We start from the raw sequence: 15,108 nt of genomic DNA on the forward strand, positions 1-15,108 counted from the left end.
TTCTCGTCAGACAGAATCAGCATCAGTCTGAACCGCAGCACACAAACAGCTCACACCGCTTTGAAAACAATTTTAGCCTCTTAAACCTGTGAACTTCACACTTCCAGGTGTTGTGAGCGTTTTGTCTCCAAACCTTTAACCGCTTTCCTGCTTGTTGAATTTCCATTTACCTCCTGTTAGCCTGTCTGTTATCCTGTCTGTTAGCCTGTCTGTTATCCTGTCTGTTATCCTGTCAGTTGGAATGGTTCTTAAAAGCCTCTTGTATTGTTTACCTGCACAAAATGTTGTTTTCTTTTCTTTCTGTGTTCTATCATTGTGTTTTATTAGCTTACTTATTTGGACAAATGTAAAAATGCATTGAATTTATTGGATATTATATAATGTCCCGACTGCACATTATGAGTTACTAAATGTTATGAGTCACAAAATCGTTCTGTTCTGAATGATGCAGTCATCTGTTTTTTGAAATGCTGATGAGTTTCGGGCAGCAACAGCATTTTGGAATACAATTTGTAATTTTGTAGAAGAACATCTTGAGCTTTTTTACTCTTTGAGGTCTTCAAAGTGACGTCGATACCAGGAGCTGTTGTGGTTCTGGTAAGCCTGATCCTAACAGTCCTCTGCCTGTGATTGGCAGGTGTGTTGGTGGTGAATGTGACGTGGAGAAAGAGGACCTACGTGGGAACACTGTTAGACTGTACCAAGCATGACTGGGCTCCTCCAAGGTAACGCTGCTTCTGTTTTGTTGTCTTAGTTGTTTCCCTTCAGTTGTTCTTCTGTAGAGGCAGTAACCAGACACCAGATACTAACCATAGCATCTGTTATCTCCATATTGTTTTTCCACAACTCCTGATATATCTGGGACTTCCTGTTTTCACACCATTTCAACTGAATAAGTTTTTACTGGAGCAGGAAGAACAATTTACAACCACTGGTTTCAATATTTGAAAAACAAATTACAAACACAATCAAATTTCAGTAGCTTGTGTCCCATAAGAACTGGAGGTTGTATAATAAGAAAAATATCTTCTCAAATATTGAAAAATACTGGTTGTAATTTCGTCTTCCAGTAATCACAAAAATATGAATTAATGTGCTTTTACTTGTTTGCTTTACAAATTATTGAAAGTGGAAAAATGAATATCCACAGAATAGACAATATCCAATATCAAGCTAACTTTACTCCTGTCACGTACACACAGTCTGCTCCAGTCACAGCTAAATGGAACAAATTCATGCCCGTTCTCTGGGGGCTGTCCAAAGGCATTCTGGGAAATGCAGGAAATCACTAACTCAAATAGAAGTAGATAAGGCAGGTCGAGGGAAAGTGGGTACAACAAACTGGTAAATTACAACACTGCATCACAAAATAACTCCTGGAGTGAATCACAGATTGATGATTTATATCAGCGGAGGAGTTTTCCTGTAACTGAGCCGACTCTTCTCAAGATATAACTCAGAGACTTTTACTGAGAACGTTACTGAATGGATCTGCAGCCACAGTTGGTAGAGATTTAGACTTTTATTACAGTAACTAACAGACAATTCTACAATATTGCTGCTAGAGGAGCTCAGGCTGGTAAAATCAGGGTCATATTTTAAATGGCTTCCTAAAACCCATTTTTACAGACAGGCTTTCATATAATTGGCTTTCATCTGCTTTTCCTTGATGTATTTTCCTGTTTTATTCTTCATGTGTAACCAGTTTATTGTTTATCCTATTGGCTTTTATTTGTTGTCGATTGTTTATTGGATCTTCTGTAAAAGGGAGCTTGTTTCTCAATGTGTTTTTATGTCACCGAGGAAAAAAAAAAAGAGGCTAAATCAGTTCTGTGGCTGTCAGCTGTTGTTCCACGTTGGGTATTAACAAAACGCTCTCCACTCTCCAGCCTAAATGTTTTACAAATGGAGAGTGGCTTTTGTAATTGCCAAGTGGAAAATGTAACAGTCCCGACTCTCCGGGCTAAAACCTCTCAATTATTGCTCCTGTATGCAAATGATTGTTGTCATGGCAATTACAGCTTAATCTCAGAAACCAGGAACTAAATTGCTTTTTTCATTTGGACTCTGTCACTGCGGACATCTGTCAGCAGCGATTGAATGCAGCTCTATTATATAATTCAATGGAACAAAATGGTTCCTTTTTGATGATTCATTATCTGTCTTGTATGGATTTATGACTAAATAATGCGAAAAGTTGAAATCATTAAATTAAAAGTACAAAACATAACATTCATGCATAATATAAAAATAAAATAAGAAGACCAGCTGAAGAGCCATTGCATTATTATAGCTAAACAGGACAAAGCTAAGAAATTCAAGAAAGTGGAATTATGGGAAATGTAGGCTATAGTGGATCCCTGTAGGTCAGTGATGTAAATCCCTTTTGTATTCTGCTGTTATCTATTTGCCGCGTTTCATGTGGCATCTCATCTCTCCTCATATAATCTCATCTCATATAATCTTATCTCATATATCATATCGTATCATATATATCATATAATCTGTTTTTCATTTATCCTTTATTTAATCAGGTCATCTCATTGAGATTGAAATCGCTTTTTGAAGAGAGATCTTAGAACAGAAAACATTCGTAGATTGACTAAGAAACGACACAGTACAGTTCAGATCACTTCACATGTCCCAGCAGTCAGTCATTCAGTGGCATTCAGGGACACACATTATAAAAAGCAATTACAAACATCATAGAGAATGTGAGATATCATTGTTTTAAAATCAGTGAGGGGGAAAGAAATTCTAATTTCAAAGTGCTTTGCAGTTTGTTCCATTTATAAGTTTTATAAAACCAAAAACCAGTGTTGCCAAGATCAGTATTTGTTTGTGGAGTATTTAACACAAACTGTGCTGTGGTGTGGCGTCATCATGACTGGGTTTAAAAGGCAGTAGTGATGCGAGGTGCAGGGGCAGCTTCAAGAGTACAGCCTCATACTGTAGATACATTTAATGCTGTGTGCAGTTAAAGTTTTTGATGTAAATCACAATGATGAGTGTGAAATGTATCTCCTATAATAAGATGCAAGGCTCTGTGGTAAACTGCATCAAATGACTTCAAAGTAGAAGGGACAGCATGTGAATACAAAACGTCTTCATATCAATTGGGCAATGTGTTTTTCTATCATCAAAAGAGAAGCAGGCTTTGCTTCTGTATAAAAATCCAATTTTTATTCTCAAATTGTGGGTGTTCCACATGTGTCTTGAATGATAATCTTTTATCTCGACGTTTTCCAAGGCGTGTGTGTGATTGTAAGTTTAATTTGGGTGATGATAAGAGCAAGCTGCCCATCATATGATATGATATGGTATGATATGATATGATATGATATGATGCACAGTATATGATATGACATATTGCTCTCTCTCGTCTGTGGAGCATTGCCAGGTTGTGAGTAAGTGATTTTTAAACAAAGCCATTTAAATTTTTGGTTCTTCTCTTCCTCTGTCCAGGTTTTGCGAGTCTCCCTCCAGTGACCCTGAGACGCCAGGTGGGCGTGGCCGGGGGAAACGGATGCGATTGGCTATCGCCGAGCGGCCCTGCGTCGAGCCCGCCCCCGCCGCCAAGGTCAGGGGCCTATCACAGCACAGGAGCCGCGGAGGGGGCGTGGCCGGAACCGCTGGACCAATCCACAGCAAGGGGCGGAGAGGCAGCCTGAACCTCATTAACAGTAACTGTAGAGCGCCTCCGTCTTTCTTCACCGTGGAGGAGGTGAAACCTACGAGCGCCTCCTCCCTCTCCTCCTCCGGGAAGCGAAAAAACAAACCGCCGGCCGACCTGGACCTCAGCCTGGTCTCCTCCGACGACGTTAAAAACGGGAACGGGAAGAGGATCCGGGCCAAGTCCCGCAGCGCCCCGTCCACGCCGCAGGGCAAGTCCGACCCCTCGTTCATGGACCCGGGAGGAGGTTGCGCCTCCTCGCCTCCCCCTCCCATCCTCATCGACTGCCCCCACCCCAACTGCACCAAGCGCTACAAGCACATCAACGGCCTGCGCTACCACCAGACGCACGCGCACCTGGAGGCCGAGGAGCAGAGGAAGCCGGAGCTGGAGACCATGAAGGACGGGGAGAGCGAGGAGCGGCTGTCGGACTGCGAGGAGACCATCGGCAACATGACGTACGACCTCTCCGAGACGAACAGCAACGCTAATGCTAACAGTTCCTCTAAGAAGCCCGCCCCGCTGTACAAGGTAACAACAGTGGGTTCTCCTAAGAACAGACGGCTCCTCCTCAGTACCGACCACAGCCCCACGGCCAACTCCAAAACCAGAAGAACCTCGCTGCTCAAAGACGGGCTGATCGACGACCTGAGCAACCTGCCCATCATCTCCAACATGACCGTGGTTCTGGAGAACTGCATGGTCCCGGACAGGAACTCCACGGTGGAAATGCCCAAACTAGAAGCCGAGGGTTTGATCGACAAGAAGGGAGGAGGCTGCGACAAGGGAAAAAAGGCCAACGGGAAGGTAGAGAAGCTGTCCAAGTCGCGGACCAACCGGCCGATCGCTCCGGCCCCCGCTCCCCCCAAGCTGATCGCCATCCCCAACACGGCGTACCCCACCAGCACCAACACAGCCGACACCGCCACCTCACAGCAACAGCAGCCCTCGCCCATGGCCGCCGTGGGCCTCACCAGTAAAAACCTTCCCCTGAAGCCCATCAAACCAAAGCTGAGCATCGTGGTGGAGCCGAGCCTGGTCAAAGCCACCCTGGTCACCTGCAGCAAGGAGACCAGGAAGAAAGAGAAACGGAGGCTGAAGGACAAGCACAGCAAAGACACTCCCACCAGGACGCCTAACGGGGACACCGGAGGACTCAAAATGGAAGACGGCGGCGGGGGATCTAAAATGGCTGCCAAGGAAGCTTCTGGAAGCCTTCTGAAGGAACACCTCAGTAAGCAGGAAGTGATGAACGGGCTGACGGAGAGCCAGGAGAGCAGGATGGCCAGCATCCGCGCCGAGGCCGACAAGGTCTACACCTTCACCGACAACGCTCCCAGCCCCTCCATCGGCGGTTCCTCGCGGCTCGACGCCAGCGGCAGTTGCCTGGCATCAGCGGACGGCAGCAGCAAGAACAACAGCCCCGCCTACTCCGACATCTCGGACGCCGGGGACGACGGGGGATCCTCCGAATGTCGCTCGGACGGGTCCAGGTCCAAGTCCGGTTCCTCCGCCTCCTCCGAGGTGACCTCTAACAGTAACCACGGTAACCCCGGAAAAACCCCTCCCACGGCGTCCGTCCCGTCCTCGAAAGACCCCCAGTCCCCGTACTACCACGGCTACGAGCCCTACTACCTGCAGGGCTTCATGCAGTCCGACAGGCAGACCAGCAGCAGCTCCTCCTTCCACAAGAGTTCTGCTCACGACGGCAAGGGGAAGGACAGGAAGGAGGACGTGAAGGAGGACGACAAAAGCTCCTCCCACGAGTTCTCGGACTCTAAGAAATCCGACGGTCCGCCTCAGTCTCAGCTCCAGCTGGCGATGAGTCAGACCCAGACCGCCCTGGCCCAGTCTCTGTACTACGGCCAGTACTCCAGGGGACTGTACATGGACCAGAAGCTGCTACTGGCCTCCAAATGCTGCGAGCAGCCGCCTGGCGGCAAGCAGAGGGGCGAGAGGGGACAGGGGGTGAGAGACAGCGAGGAGGTTAAACACATGGTCGGGGGTTCAGCTGGCGGACCCCTGCTGGCTAAAGGAGTGGACGGCGTTAAAGGGTGCTGTCCCAAACCCGTCCTGTCCTACGTGGAGATGGGTGAGAGAGGAGAGAGGGGTGAGAGAGGGGAGAGGGGTGAGAGAGGGGAGAGGGGACAGAGTCTGGGGGCCAAGTCGGCGCACGGCGGCATGGTGGACCAGCACCAGGTCTCGATGAAAGACTGTGATGACATCAAGTCATCCTCCTCTTCCTCTTCTTCATCACTCCACAACCAGAACAGTCAGACAGATCTGGACTCAAATGTTTCCTTTTCCAGTGTAAGTTTCTCCCTCTGTCTATAGCCCGCCGCCGCCGGTGATGTGTTGGTGTGTTAAATGACTGTTGTTGATATTCAAAGTATCACAAAGAGATTAATCATACATTGTGTACAGCAAAACCAATAGGTGCTAATAACAATGACGATGTGGTTTGTGTGGTGCTATAGATGTGCTTTGGCATCAAAGCTAAATGGTGTGGTTTGATTTGATGAATGCAAATGGTTTTAATGTTTTGAGTGAGAATCGAGGGGGAAAATGTGTAATTTCAACTGTAGCTGTAAATGTAAAACATTCAACACATAAACAAGCAAAAGAAACTTTTCTAATATATACGTGTTGGTTTTGATATGAGCTGATTTTTCAGAAATATTGTACAGATTTTTAACATGTGATCTCACGCTGCAGTTATCCGCTAACTCTAGTGACACTGGGTCCAGAAACAAAGTGTTTGATTTGTACAAATTGAACAAAGGCCGTGTTGGGGAGGTAATGCTGTTTTCCTTCAGTTTGACCTAAAGTCTGCAGTTTATCAGGTGTGAATCTTGATTTGTGTCAATGGGCGGGACGCCATACTCCTCTCATCCCACTTCAAAATGGCCGCCTGTCGAAACGTCGTCATCCTTCATCAACATCACCCACCAGAGCCAGTGATAGATGGTCTGTCTATGGCTCTGTTCACACCAGTACTCAGTGTTTCCTCTATAGTCACTCAGCAGCGGTGGGCCGCCACAGCAAGAAATTCTCCGCCCCTGCCAAAAGAAAATGTGAAAATGAAAGTAGCACTATAATTTAGCCTGTTTTCCCACCCAAAAACACGAAAGAGAAAAGAGCGTAGCATTTAGACTTATCATTAAAAAAGTATCGCAGTAACAGTTTTAGCACCGCAACTGGCTTTAGAACCAAAAACTGGACAGAGACATGGACGGACGTTGAACCGACCCCAAAATGACTCCCACCCACCACTGTTAACAAAGAATTATAGGGGAAACACTGCAACTAGCACCAACACTTGTCCCCATCGATCTAGCCCTCAGACGGCCCGGCCTGGGCTCACCGCCTCGCTCACAGCAAATACTCGGAGCTACAGAGTCAACACGGCGAGGAGGCTGAGGAGGGCGAGGCCGACAGGGCAAAGGAATGGGGAGCTACCATGGAGCCTGCTGGGGCCAAGATGACCGCGGGAGGAGTGGGAGGAGGAGGAGGAGGAGAAAGAGGAGGAGGAGGCGGCGATGCTAAAAAAGCCAGAGCCCACGGATCGCACGAACTCCCGCTCGCCATCGACACGGAGGACTCCGATAGGCTGGAGGGGCTCGAGGAGCAGGGCCAGGAGCCGCTGGGAGGGCTGTCCGAGGAGTCCCAGAGCGCCCGGGCGGCGGTGTCTCCTCCCATGACGCCCCAGCAGCCCTACATCCAGTACCAGCACTCCTCCTACCCGCCCTACCTGGCCATGTGCGAGAGCGGCGGCGGCTCCTACCGAGGAGTGTCCCCGACTCTGGTCCACAACTATCCCGGTAAGACTCCGGCGCACCAGGTTTGACGCGGTTTCAGTCGAAGAAGAAAAATAGCCTGCACTCAAAAGTCAATGCTCAGGCTCGCTTTATTTTCTCTTTTTACTTCTTCAATCAATGCAGAATATAAAAAAAAAAAAAAAAGCACTACACAGACACTTCAGCACTAAGGCCTTCCTCAGTGTGCAGGCCATTTTTCTTCTTTGAGTGTCATATTCAACTGGTTCTGAGCACCAGAATAGATTTTTGCTCAGGGGGATTTCATTTCAAAACACTACTTGTCCATTTTAGATGTTAAATGCTCCACATGTAAAAGATTACATCCTCATAAAATGTTACTGCTTCGTAAGTAAAGGGCTCAAGGTAGCAGAAAATCACCTTTAGTAGTGAGTTTTACTTTTATGCCAGCAGTCACTTTGTTCCATTTTTATTTCATTTTGGAACCAAACTGTTTATTTACAAATACAGCGATTTTCTGTTGTGCACTGGTTTATATCCAGCCTCTGTAGTACACAACTGCCCTGGTAAATCTGTGTGCACAAGCAATATTTTCAATTTTTTGAAACACAGAGGTCAGAGGTCAGGCTCCTGGAGCTGGTAGGGATTCACTGACTTGCTCAAGGACTCTTCAGCAGGGCGGATGCTTGCTGTGACGGAGGTTGAACCCAGACGGTCTTCCTAATTGTTTGACACCCAGAAAATCTGACTTTACATATGTTGGACTTTTGATATTAGACAGTTCAATAACTATGAACATGAGAATCTCTGTCATAAAGCTGGAATCGAGAAAACCAAGTCACTGATCTGAGTTATGAAGAGACATGGTTGTTTGTTCCATCGTTTTTTGCTTCTCCATTAACTGTGAATGGTAGGTTTGAGTTTCTGGCCTCATGAAACGTGTCTTTGAGCTTTCACACCCAAACAGACTTTGTTTCATTATAGTACCGGCACCTTTGAACCATAAAAATGTGCTCATATCCCCGGATAATTACCCTGTGTGCTGTCAAAGTGTCTAGCAATGTAGCTTCCTGTTGTCTCTCTGTGGAGAAGATACAAACAGTGTGACTTCTTGGCGTCTAGTTAGATTTAGACAAATGTAGACTGAGATGTCTGCGATCAAAGGGAGAACATATGGTACTTCTGTCACAGGGTGGATTTTGGCTTTGATAATGAGGCTGAGGTGAGCTGGTGATGAGAGAGACGTGCCGTAACCGGGGTGACGGGTTCACAGCAGCCGGTGTGTTCATCTCTGTCGAAGTGTCTTTGAGCACTAAACTGAACCCATGGCTGCCACTCCGGGCGACCTCTGACCTCTGACCCCTGACCCCTCTGGTGTGATGCTTACATGGGTATTTGTCTCAGAGTGGTGTGCAAAAAACAAATCTTCAGTTCTATCTTTATAATCCCTAAGAAGGAAATTCAGGTGGCAGCAGCATCCACATTACAAAAAATGTTAAGACATGAAAAAAATAGGCAGAGGAAAAATAAGAATAAAAAACACAAAAAACCCAAACGTCATGAACCAAAGAAGCAAAAACATTTAGTTTTCAGTTAAAGTGCTAACAGTGCTGAAAAGTGCATTCAGCTGCTGTCGCACTTTAATTATAAATATGTGTAATATGGCAATTAAATGGCTCTAAAAATAAAACTGAGTAGGAGTACATCATGAAATTCTATAAACTTACTTTGCGTGTGTGGGTGTGCACAACTGTGAATGTGTGTTTCTTTGTCTGTGGCTCTCTCTGTGTGTGTGTGTGTGTGTGTGTGTGTGTCTACCAGGCTTCCACTACCCTCTGTACGGTAAGACGGCGGGCAGGGAGGACTCGGAGGTGAACCAGCCCAGCAGAGGAGGAGCGGTGAGCAGCAAGCAGAGCAGCGACTCGTCGGCCCTGGAGCTGCTGCAGCAGCAGAGCCATCAGTACCACGGGAAATCACCTGCTGTGAGAACCGCTCGCTCGCATTCAGTTTATTTAGGCTCCGTTCACACTGCAGCCGCACCTGTCCCCAAGTCTGATTTTTATTTTCTCTCACATGCGACACAGATCTGATGTTTTCTAATCAGTGTGAAGAGCAAAAAACTGCATGAAATGAGAGTTAAAAAAAGAAGAAAAAAGCCAAATACAACAGGAATAAAACAAATTTAGTAAGCGCTGCCTGTAAAAAATTGATTGGTGATGAATGCTTGATACAGTCATTTGCTATTATTCCATTATTTGCATTTAATTAACTCTAAGTTATGTGGAAAAGTGTGTTCTTTACCATCACAAGCACAAGAAAATACGTGACTTGTTTTGGAGGCATGACTTGCCAAAGTGTGTGAATGTGATTATGGTGTTAATGAGACTTGAATAGTAAAACAGCAACAGGAAAGCAATAATGCTGCTGGTGCGATTGACACAATTACTGCTAACATACCCAACATGATAGTTTGCTGTCACAAAAAGGTTTGAATTGTTGTTAAGTGATTTCTCAGCAGTGCAGCAGGCGCCTGTGGCAGCAAGGCTGCGAACAAAAGTGACAAATGTTTCATTAACACGCACAACACGAGCACAACGCCGCCTCTGATATGCAGCAGCAGCCATTTAAATTTCATAGTGCGGTGTGGTAGACTGTGGCCCGGTTCAGCAAGTTACACAGCAAGATGTCTGTTTGAGAACCATGGAGGCAGGAAACAGTCATATATCTTCAGACTGTAAAAAACTAAGAGTCATTTATATCGTCTGCTGTCTGCAGGTCCTGCTCTCCCTGGCTGGGCCTTGTTTGGGTTGTTAGGCTCTGCTGGTTTATACTGGACTGTGTTAGGTGTCAGTTTGTCTCTGCCAGGAGTGGAAAGATAAACATCTTCCTCAAGTAGAAGTTAAATTACTGGTGTAAAAATCCACTTAAGTAATAGTTAAAAGTAGCTCATTTAAAATGAAGTCAGTGTAAAAGTGACTGAGTTACTTTAAATAAAACAGACGTTACATGTGATCTTTCAAATGCAGTGCATAAAGGACAAGGAGTTCAATATGTTATGTGCATGTTTTTATAGACTATGTTGAGCTTATAAAAAATAGTTTAAACTTCATGTCTTTATTTAATCTTTGATATTTAAAAAAAATGAAAATATCTATCCCTGTTATTCAGTAATGTTAAACTGATGTTTCTTTTGCCATTAGCTAGCTTGTTAGCTATCCAAACAGCAACGCTAATGAACTAGCAAGACAACAACCAGGCTAACGCAATGCGTGTTTTTTGAGTTAGTTAATGTTAAAACCACATTCTTGTGCATATTTGATGCAGATGCAATTTATAATTTGACAGTTTCTGATGCAATGTTTATTGGGAGAATTGTTACTATGTAATGGGATGCGAAGGAATACGAAGAACAATCCTTCAGTCAAAATGTACTTTAACAAAAAACACAAAACCGCTGGTCTCTGCACCAGTGTCACAAGACAAAGTCCTGAACCTGAAGTGATCCTGGTTCTGTTGGTCTGTTCATTGTGAGGAGAACAGAGACAGGAAGTGGTAATGCTGCAGGCAGAAGAGACGGATATCTCACCAACATGAACAACATGAAGGAACAGTTTGCTAGTGGGTCGGAAAGGAAAAGTGAAACTCCAGTTGTGTCTGTTCCCGCAGCCCGGAGAGAAGGGTTCCCCAGAGGGAGAGAGAGAGACGGAGCGAGAGAGGAACCATGTGTCGTTCGCCCGGCATCTTCACACACACCATCACACACACCTGGGTATGAGCTACAATCTGATGTCGGGACAGTACGACATCTACCAAGGTAAAACTGCACAGCGGCTGCCATGTCTCTGATTCAAACTGAAGCAGATTAAGCTCTAAACAGAATAAGCTTTATTTTATTTATTTTTTTCCAAGGATAAAAATGTAAGCGACTTTGTATTAGTGATTTAATTACTAAACAAGAACTGGAACACATCAGAAATAGAAACTGAAATTGATTTCAGATTCATCTGATAGTAGTAGCCCATGCTGGTGTTTCAGAAAGGCGAAAATCTGTAAAAAAAATACAAAAATAAATTATAATAATAATGAAAAATCCCATTTATAGAAATGCAATATTCCATTTTTCCAAGGACAGACTTGATTTTTTTTATTGTCTTTGTGTATGAGGTTTAAATCGGTCTATTAACCAACAGCAGCATGAGCTACAGTACATCTGTCATTATCAGTGTTTGTTCGAGGTTTGATCAATTATAGTAGGTCCGTCTTACTGTCTGTGTGTTTTGAGGGTTTGATAGTTCCCATCAGATTTCCTCACTGTGTTCTTGTTCTCCTGTGTGTTGAAGGTTTGAGCTCCAGATCGCTGGTCTCCAGTCAGCAGGTGGCAGGACACTCCTCTACTGGTAGGACACCTTCCTTCAAATACTGACTCTGTAGTATTAGTACCAGGCCATGTTCCCTAAACATATTGACATTGTAGTATTGGTAAGAGGCTATGTTCCCTAAACAAACTGACATGTTAGTATTAGTGCCAGGCTATGTTCCCTTAAAATATTGACTGAGTATAAGTACCAGGCTGTGTTCCCTTAATATATTGACACTGTAGTCTTAGCATCAGACTATGTTCCCTTAATATATTGACATTGTTGTATTGGTAAGAGGCTATGTTCACTAAACATATTTACATGTTAGTATTAGCCCAGACTGTGTTCCCTTAACATATTGACTCTGTAGTATTAGCATCAGGCTATGTTCCTTATGTTCCTACACACACACACACACACACACACACACACGCAGGCCACTGTAGTGGTAGATTTGGGCTAGCTAGTAGCACTATTTTGTCTTTTTAAAGTTATATTGGCCTTATTTATATTTGGATATCACAGAATGCCAGTTTCTATACTGAATATCTTTAAACCCCAGATGGGTTTTCAGTGTGGATCCCAGGCTCATAGTTTATATTCTTAGTTTGTATCTTATAAAATGAATTGGCAAAAGGCCCACGTAATAAAATCATCCGAAATGCAAACTGAGAGCAAAATGAGATACAGAATTGTCTCATTTTCAGGCAGTCTGCTGGGTCAATAAATCTAATATTCACCTTTCTCCTGGGAATCACAACTCACTGCTTATGCTGCTTTCTAAAGCTTGTGCCTTGTTGCCGAAATTATCATCCAGATAGATCATTACTTACGCTGCAATATTTTCCATACATTTTCATAGCCCATATATCACCGCTTCTGTTTCAAAGCGTGAAATAACGCGGAGGGAACGTGCAGCGCAATCAAAGAGCAGCATAATGTGATGAGTAACTCTCCAGTACAAATGACTGCTGCAAAGACTGCAATTATCTGTAAATGAGAACTGCTCTGAAATACGGAGATTAACAGGAGTAATGCCGTCATGGGAAGCACAATGGAAGAGAATTGAATTAAGGCAAAATCCTGGGAAAAACAGGAGTGTGGGCTGGTATGGTAGCTGGGGAAACCCAGATGTAAACTACTTTGAAGATAATGTTTCACACCACACACATGCACTGGTAGCCATTGTATAAAAGCAATAATACCCATGAGGGAGTCTCTGACTGTCATTATGGGGAGTTCAGTGCTCAGCTGGCATGGGTCTTTCAAGGCCGCTATCGATACCGATGTTTTCGCATTGAAGCAGCCTATATTTCAAAATCGTTAAATTATTACCATATTTCCTCTAATATTGGCCCGGGCCTTTATTTACCTCAACTGCAGAGGGTGCCAGGCCTTTATTGGAAGCAGGCTTATATTAGAGACAGGCCTTTATTTCTAATTCCCTCTGTTTGATAAGTATATTTGCTCATATTTTAGTATGAAGTTTGATTTGCTTACTGCCGACGCTTCGAGTTTCCTGGGGGCACGGTTCCGGCCAGCGCCGATAGCTGGGCGCCGATTTGTTCCCGGTGATCCGGCCGAGATTTCCCGACGCCGATGCGTCACCGGGTGTCCCCGATAGGTACGGGCCGTGGGCGCGGTGGAGAGGACAGTGGCGGAGAGAGGAGACGGACACGGTCCAGCCATATACTAGGTTTTGACCTAGTCTTGTTTCCTTTGTTTTTTCCCCCGGCCTGTATTTGAGCCTTTATTTGTTCGTGTCGACCACGGCCCCGGCCATTATCGGAGACCCGGCTTTTAATTGACTACCGGCCACTATTAGAGGAAATACGGTATGCCAAAAAATTATGAGTATTCTATGTTTTCCCCAGAATGGTATTCTTGTCTCTGAAACAGCATTCAGAGCATCATGGGAAACTAAAACTCTCCACTGAAACCAGACTGATGAAATTCTTTCAGTGTCAGCAGCTCTTTAAGACAGAGTGACATCACACCTGTTCAATGGTAGAGAAACTCTGGGAGACATTACTGCCTTTACTGTCTTTACAAAAAAGACATTGAAATTTCATTGAAGGTTTAATAGACTGGTTTTATGTAGCTGTGGTCAGGGAGGAACCACGGTGATGTCAGCAGTGGACGACATGACCGGCCGATATCAGATATTTAATAAAACGTCAATATCAGCCTGACAGTCATACCTATAATCACAGTAAAAAACGCCCTGTCTGGTATTAGTGCTACAATCAATCAACGGATCTAACTCCTGGACGTTCGACAGTTCCTATGGCGGCCATGCTGATCCATCAGGAGACAGACAGAATTATTGATGATAGTTTCCTGTCTGTTGGTTTGTTTTGAGCGTCAACATGGTGGTCAGGCAGAGGAACAGGAAGCTTTGCTCATAACGGAGCTGCTTCATAGAAAACAGAAGACTCTACAGCATAAATTCAATAAGAAACTGAGCTGGAAAACCTCCAGTCATCCCAACGTTACACCAGGCTTTCTCTGTTTTATCTTTGTTTTGGTCGGACTGTGTGCTAGTTTTTCCAAAACAAACGTAGGAACGCCTCTGATTGGCTGAACGGTTTTTGAGGAATCCGTCTGTCCAGAAAAAGTTCAACGAGTTAAAGTTTCTATCCGTCAAAATAGATGGAAATCTGACAGAGAGAGTGTCAACAGTCCGGACAACAGACAGTTCTCATTGAAAATGAATTGAAATGAACAGAGACAGACAGACAAAACGGATGAATGTTGCCGCTGCCTCAGTCGGCAGGTGTAAAGGTTCGGGAGGCCGTCGCATGGCTGCAGGATCACAGGTTTGATCTCTGTAACAGCCCATGTGATTCCTGTCAGAGGGCTACCTGCTCACTCTCTGTAAGTCTCTCTGGATAAGAGCGACGACTTAAGCCGTTCAGCTAAATGCCCAGAATGTAAATGTAAGCCTGCGTTTTGTCTCCTTGTCTCCACAGAGAGCGAAGGGAAGAAGTAGGACCATGTGACCGCGTCTCACATGAGGAACGGCAGATTTATCAGACATCAATTCCATGGTGTTGAATAAGCTTCGCCTCGCTGAGAGGCAGAGAACAAAAAAAAAAAAGAAACCTCTTTCATTTCTTACTAACAGCAACCACCCGTTTTATAACACACCACCAAGGAGCAGACAGACGGGAAGACGGACAGACGGACAGATGGAAAGTGGGATTGGGATCATTTTGAAGGACGAAATAACTGTACAAATCCAGAAACCTAGACTTTTGAAGCTTTCGATTTTGCAGAATTTGGACGGAAGCCCGGCAAG

At 44.8% G+C, this 15,108-nt stretch overlaps 1 protein-coding gene across 1 annotated transcript in view; it reads left to right on the forward strand.

Moving 5' to 3' along the window:
* Positions 1-14,799, forward strand: part of znf608 (zinc finger protein 608) — a 36,686-nt gene extending 21,887 nt beyond the window's left edge. Inside the window, exons 3-9 of the mRNA XM_078285124.1 lie at positions 638-725; positions 3,466-5,983; positions 7,011-7,494; positions 9,271-9,403; positions 11,115-11,263; positions 11,790-11,846; positions 14,780-14,799. Of these exons, the coding sequence (XP_078141250.1) occupies positions 638-725; positions 3,466-5,983; positions 7,011-7,494; positions 9,271-9,403; positions 11,115-11,263; positions 11,790-11,846; positions 14,780-14,799 (3,449 nt within the window). The remainder of the gene's footprint in view (positions 1-637; positions 726-3,465; positions 5,984-7,010; positions 7,495-9,270; positions 9,404-11,114; positions 11,264-11,789; positions 11,847-14,779) is intronic.
* Positions 14,800-15,108: the final 309 nt, after the last annotated feature.

Source organism: Centroberyx gerrardi, chromosome 8 (assembly GCF_048128805.1).
Source record: "Centroberyx gerrardi isolate f3 chromosome 8, fCenGer3.hap1.cur.20231027, whole genome shotgun sequence".
NCBI lineage: Eukaryota > Metazoa > Chordata > Actinopteri > Beryciformes > Berycidae > Centroberyx > Centroberyx gerrardi.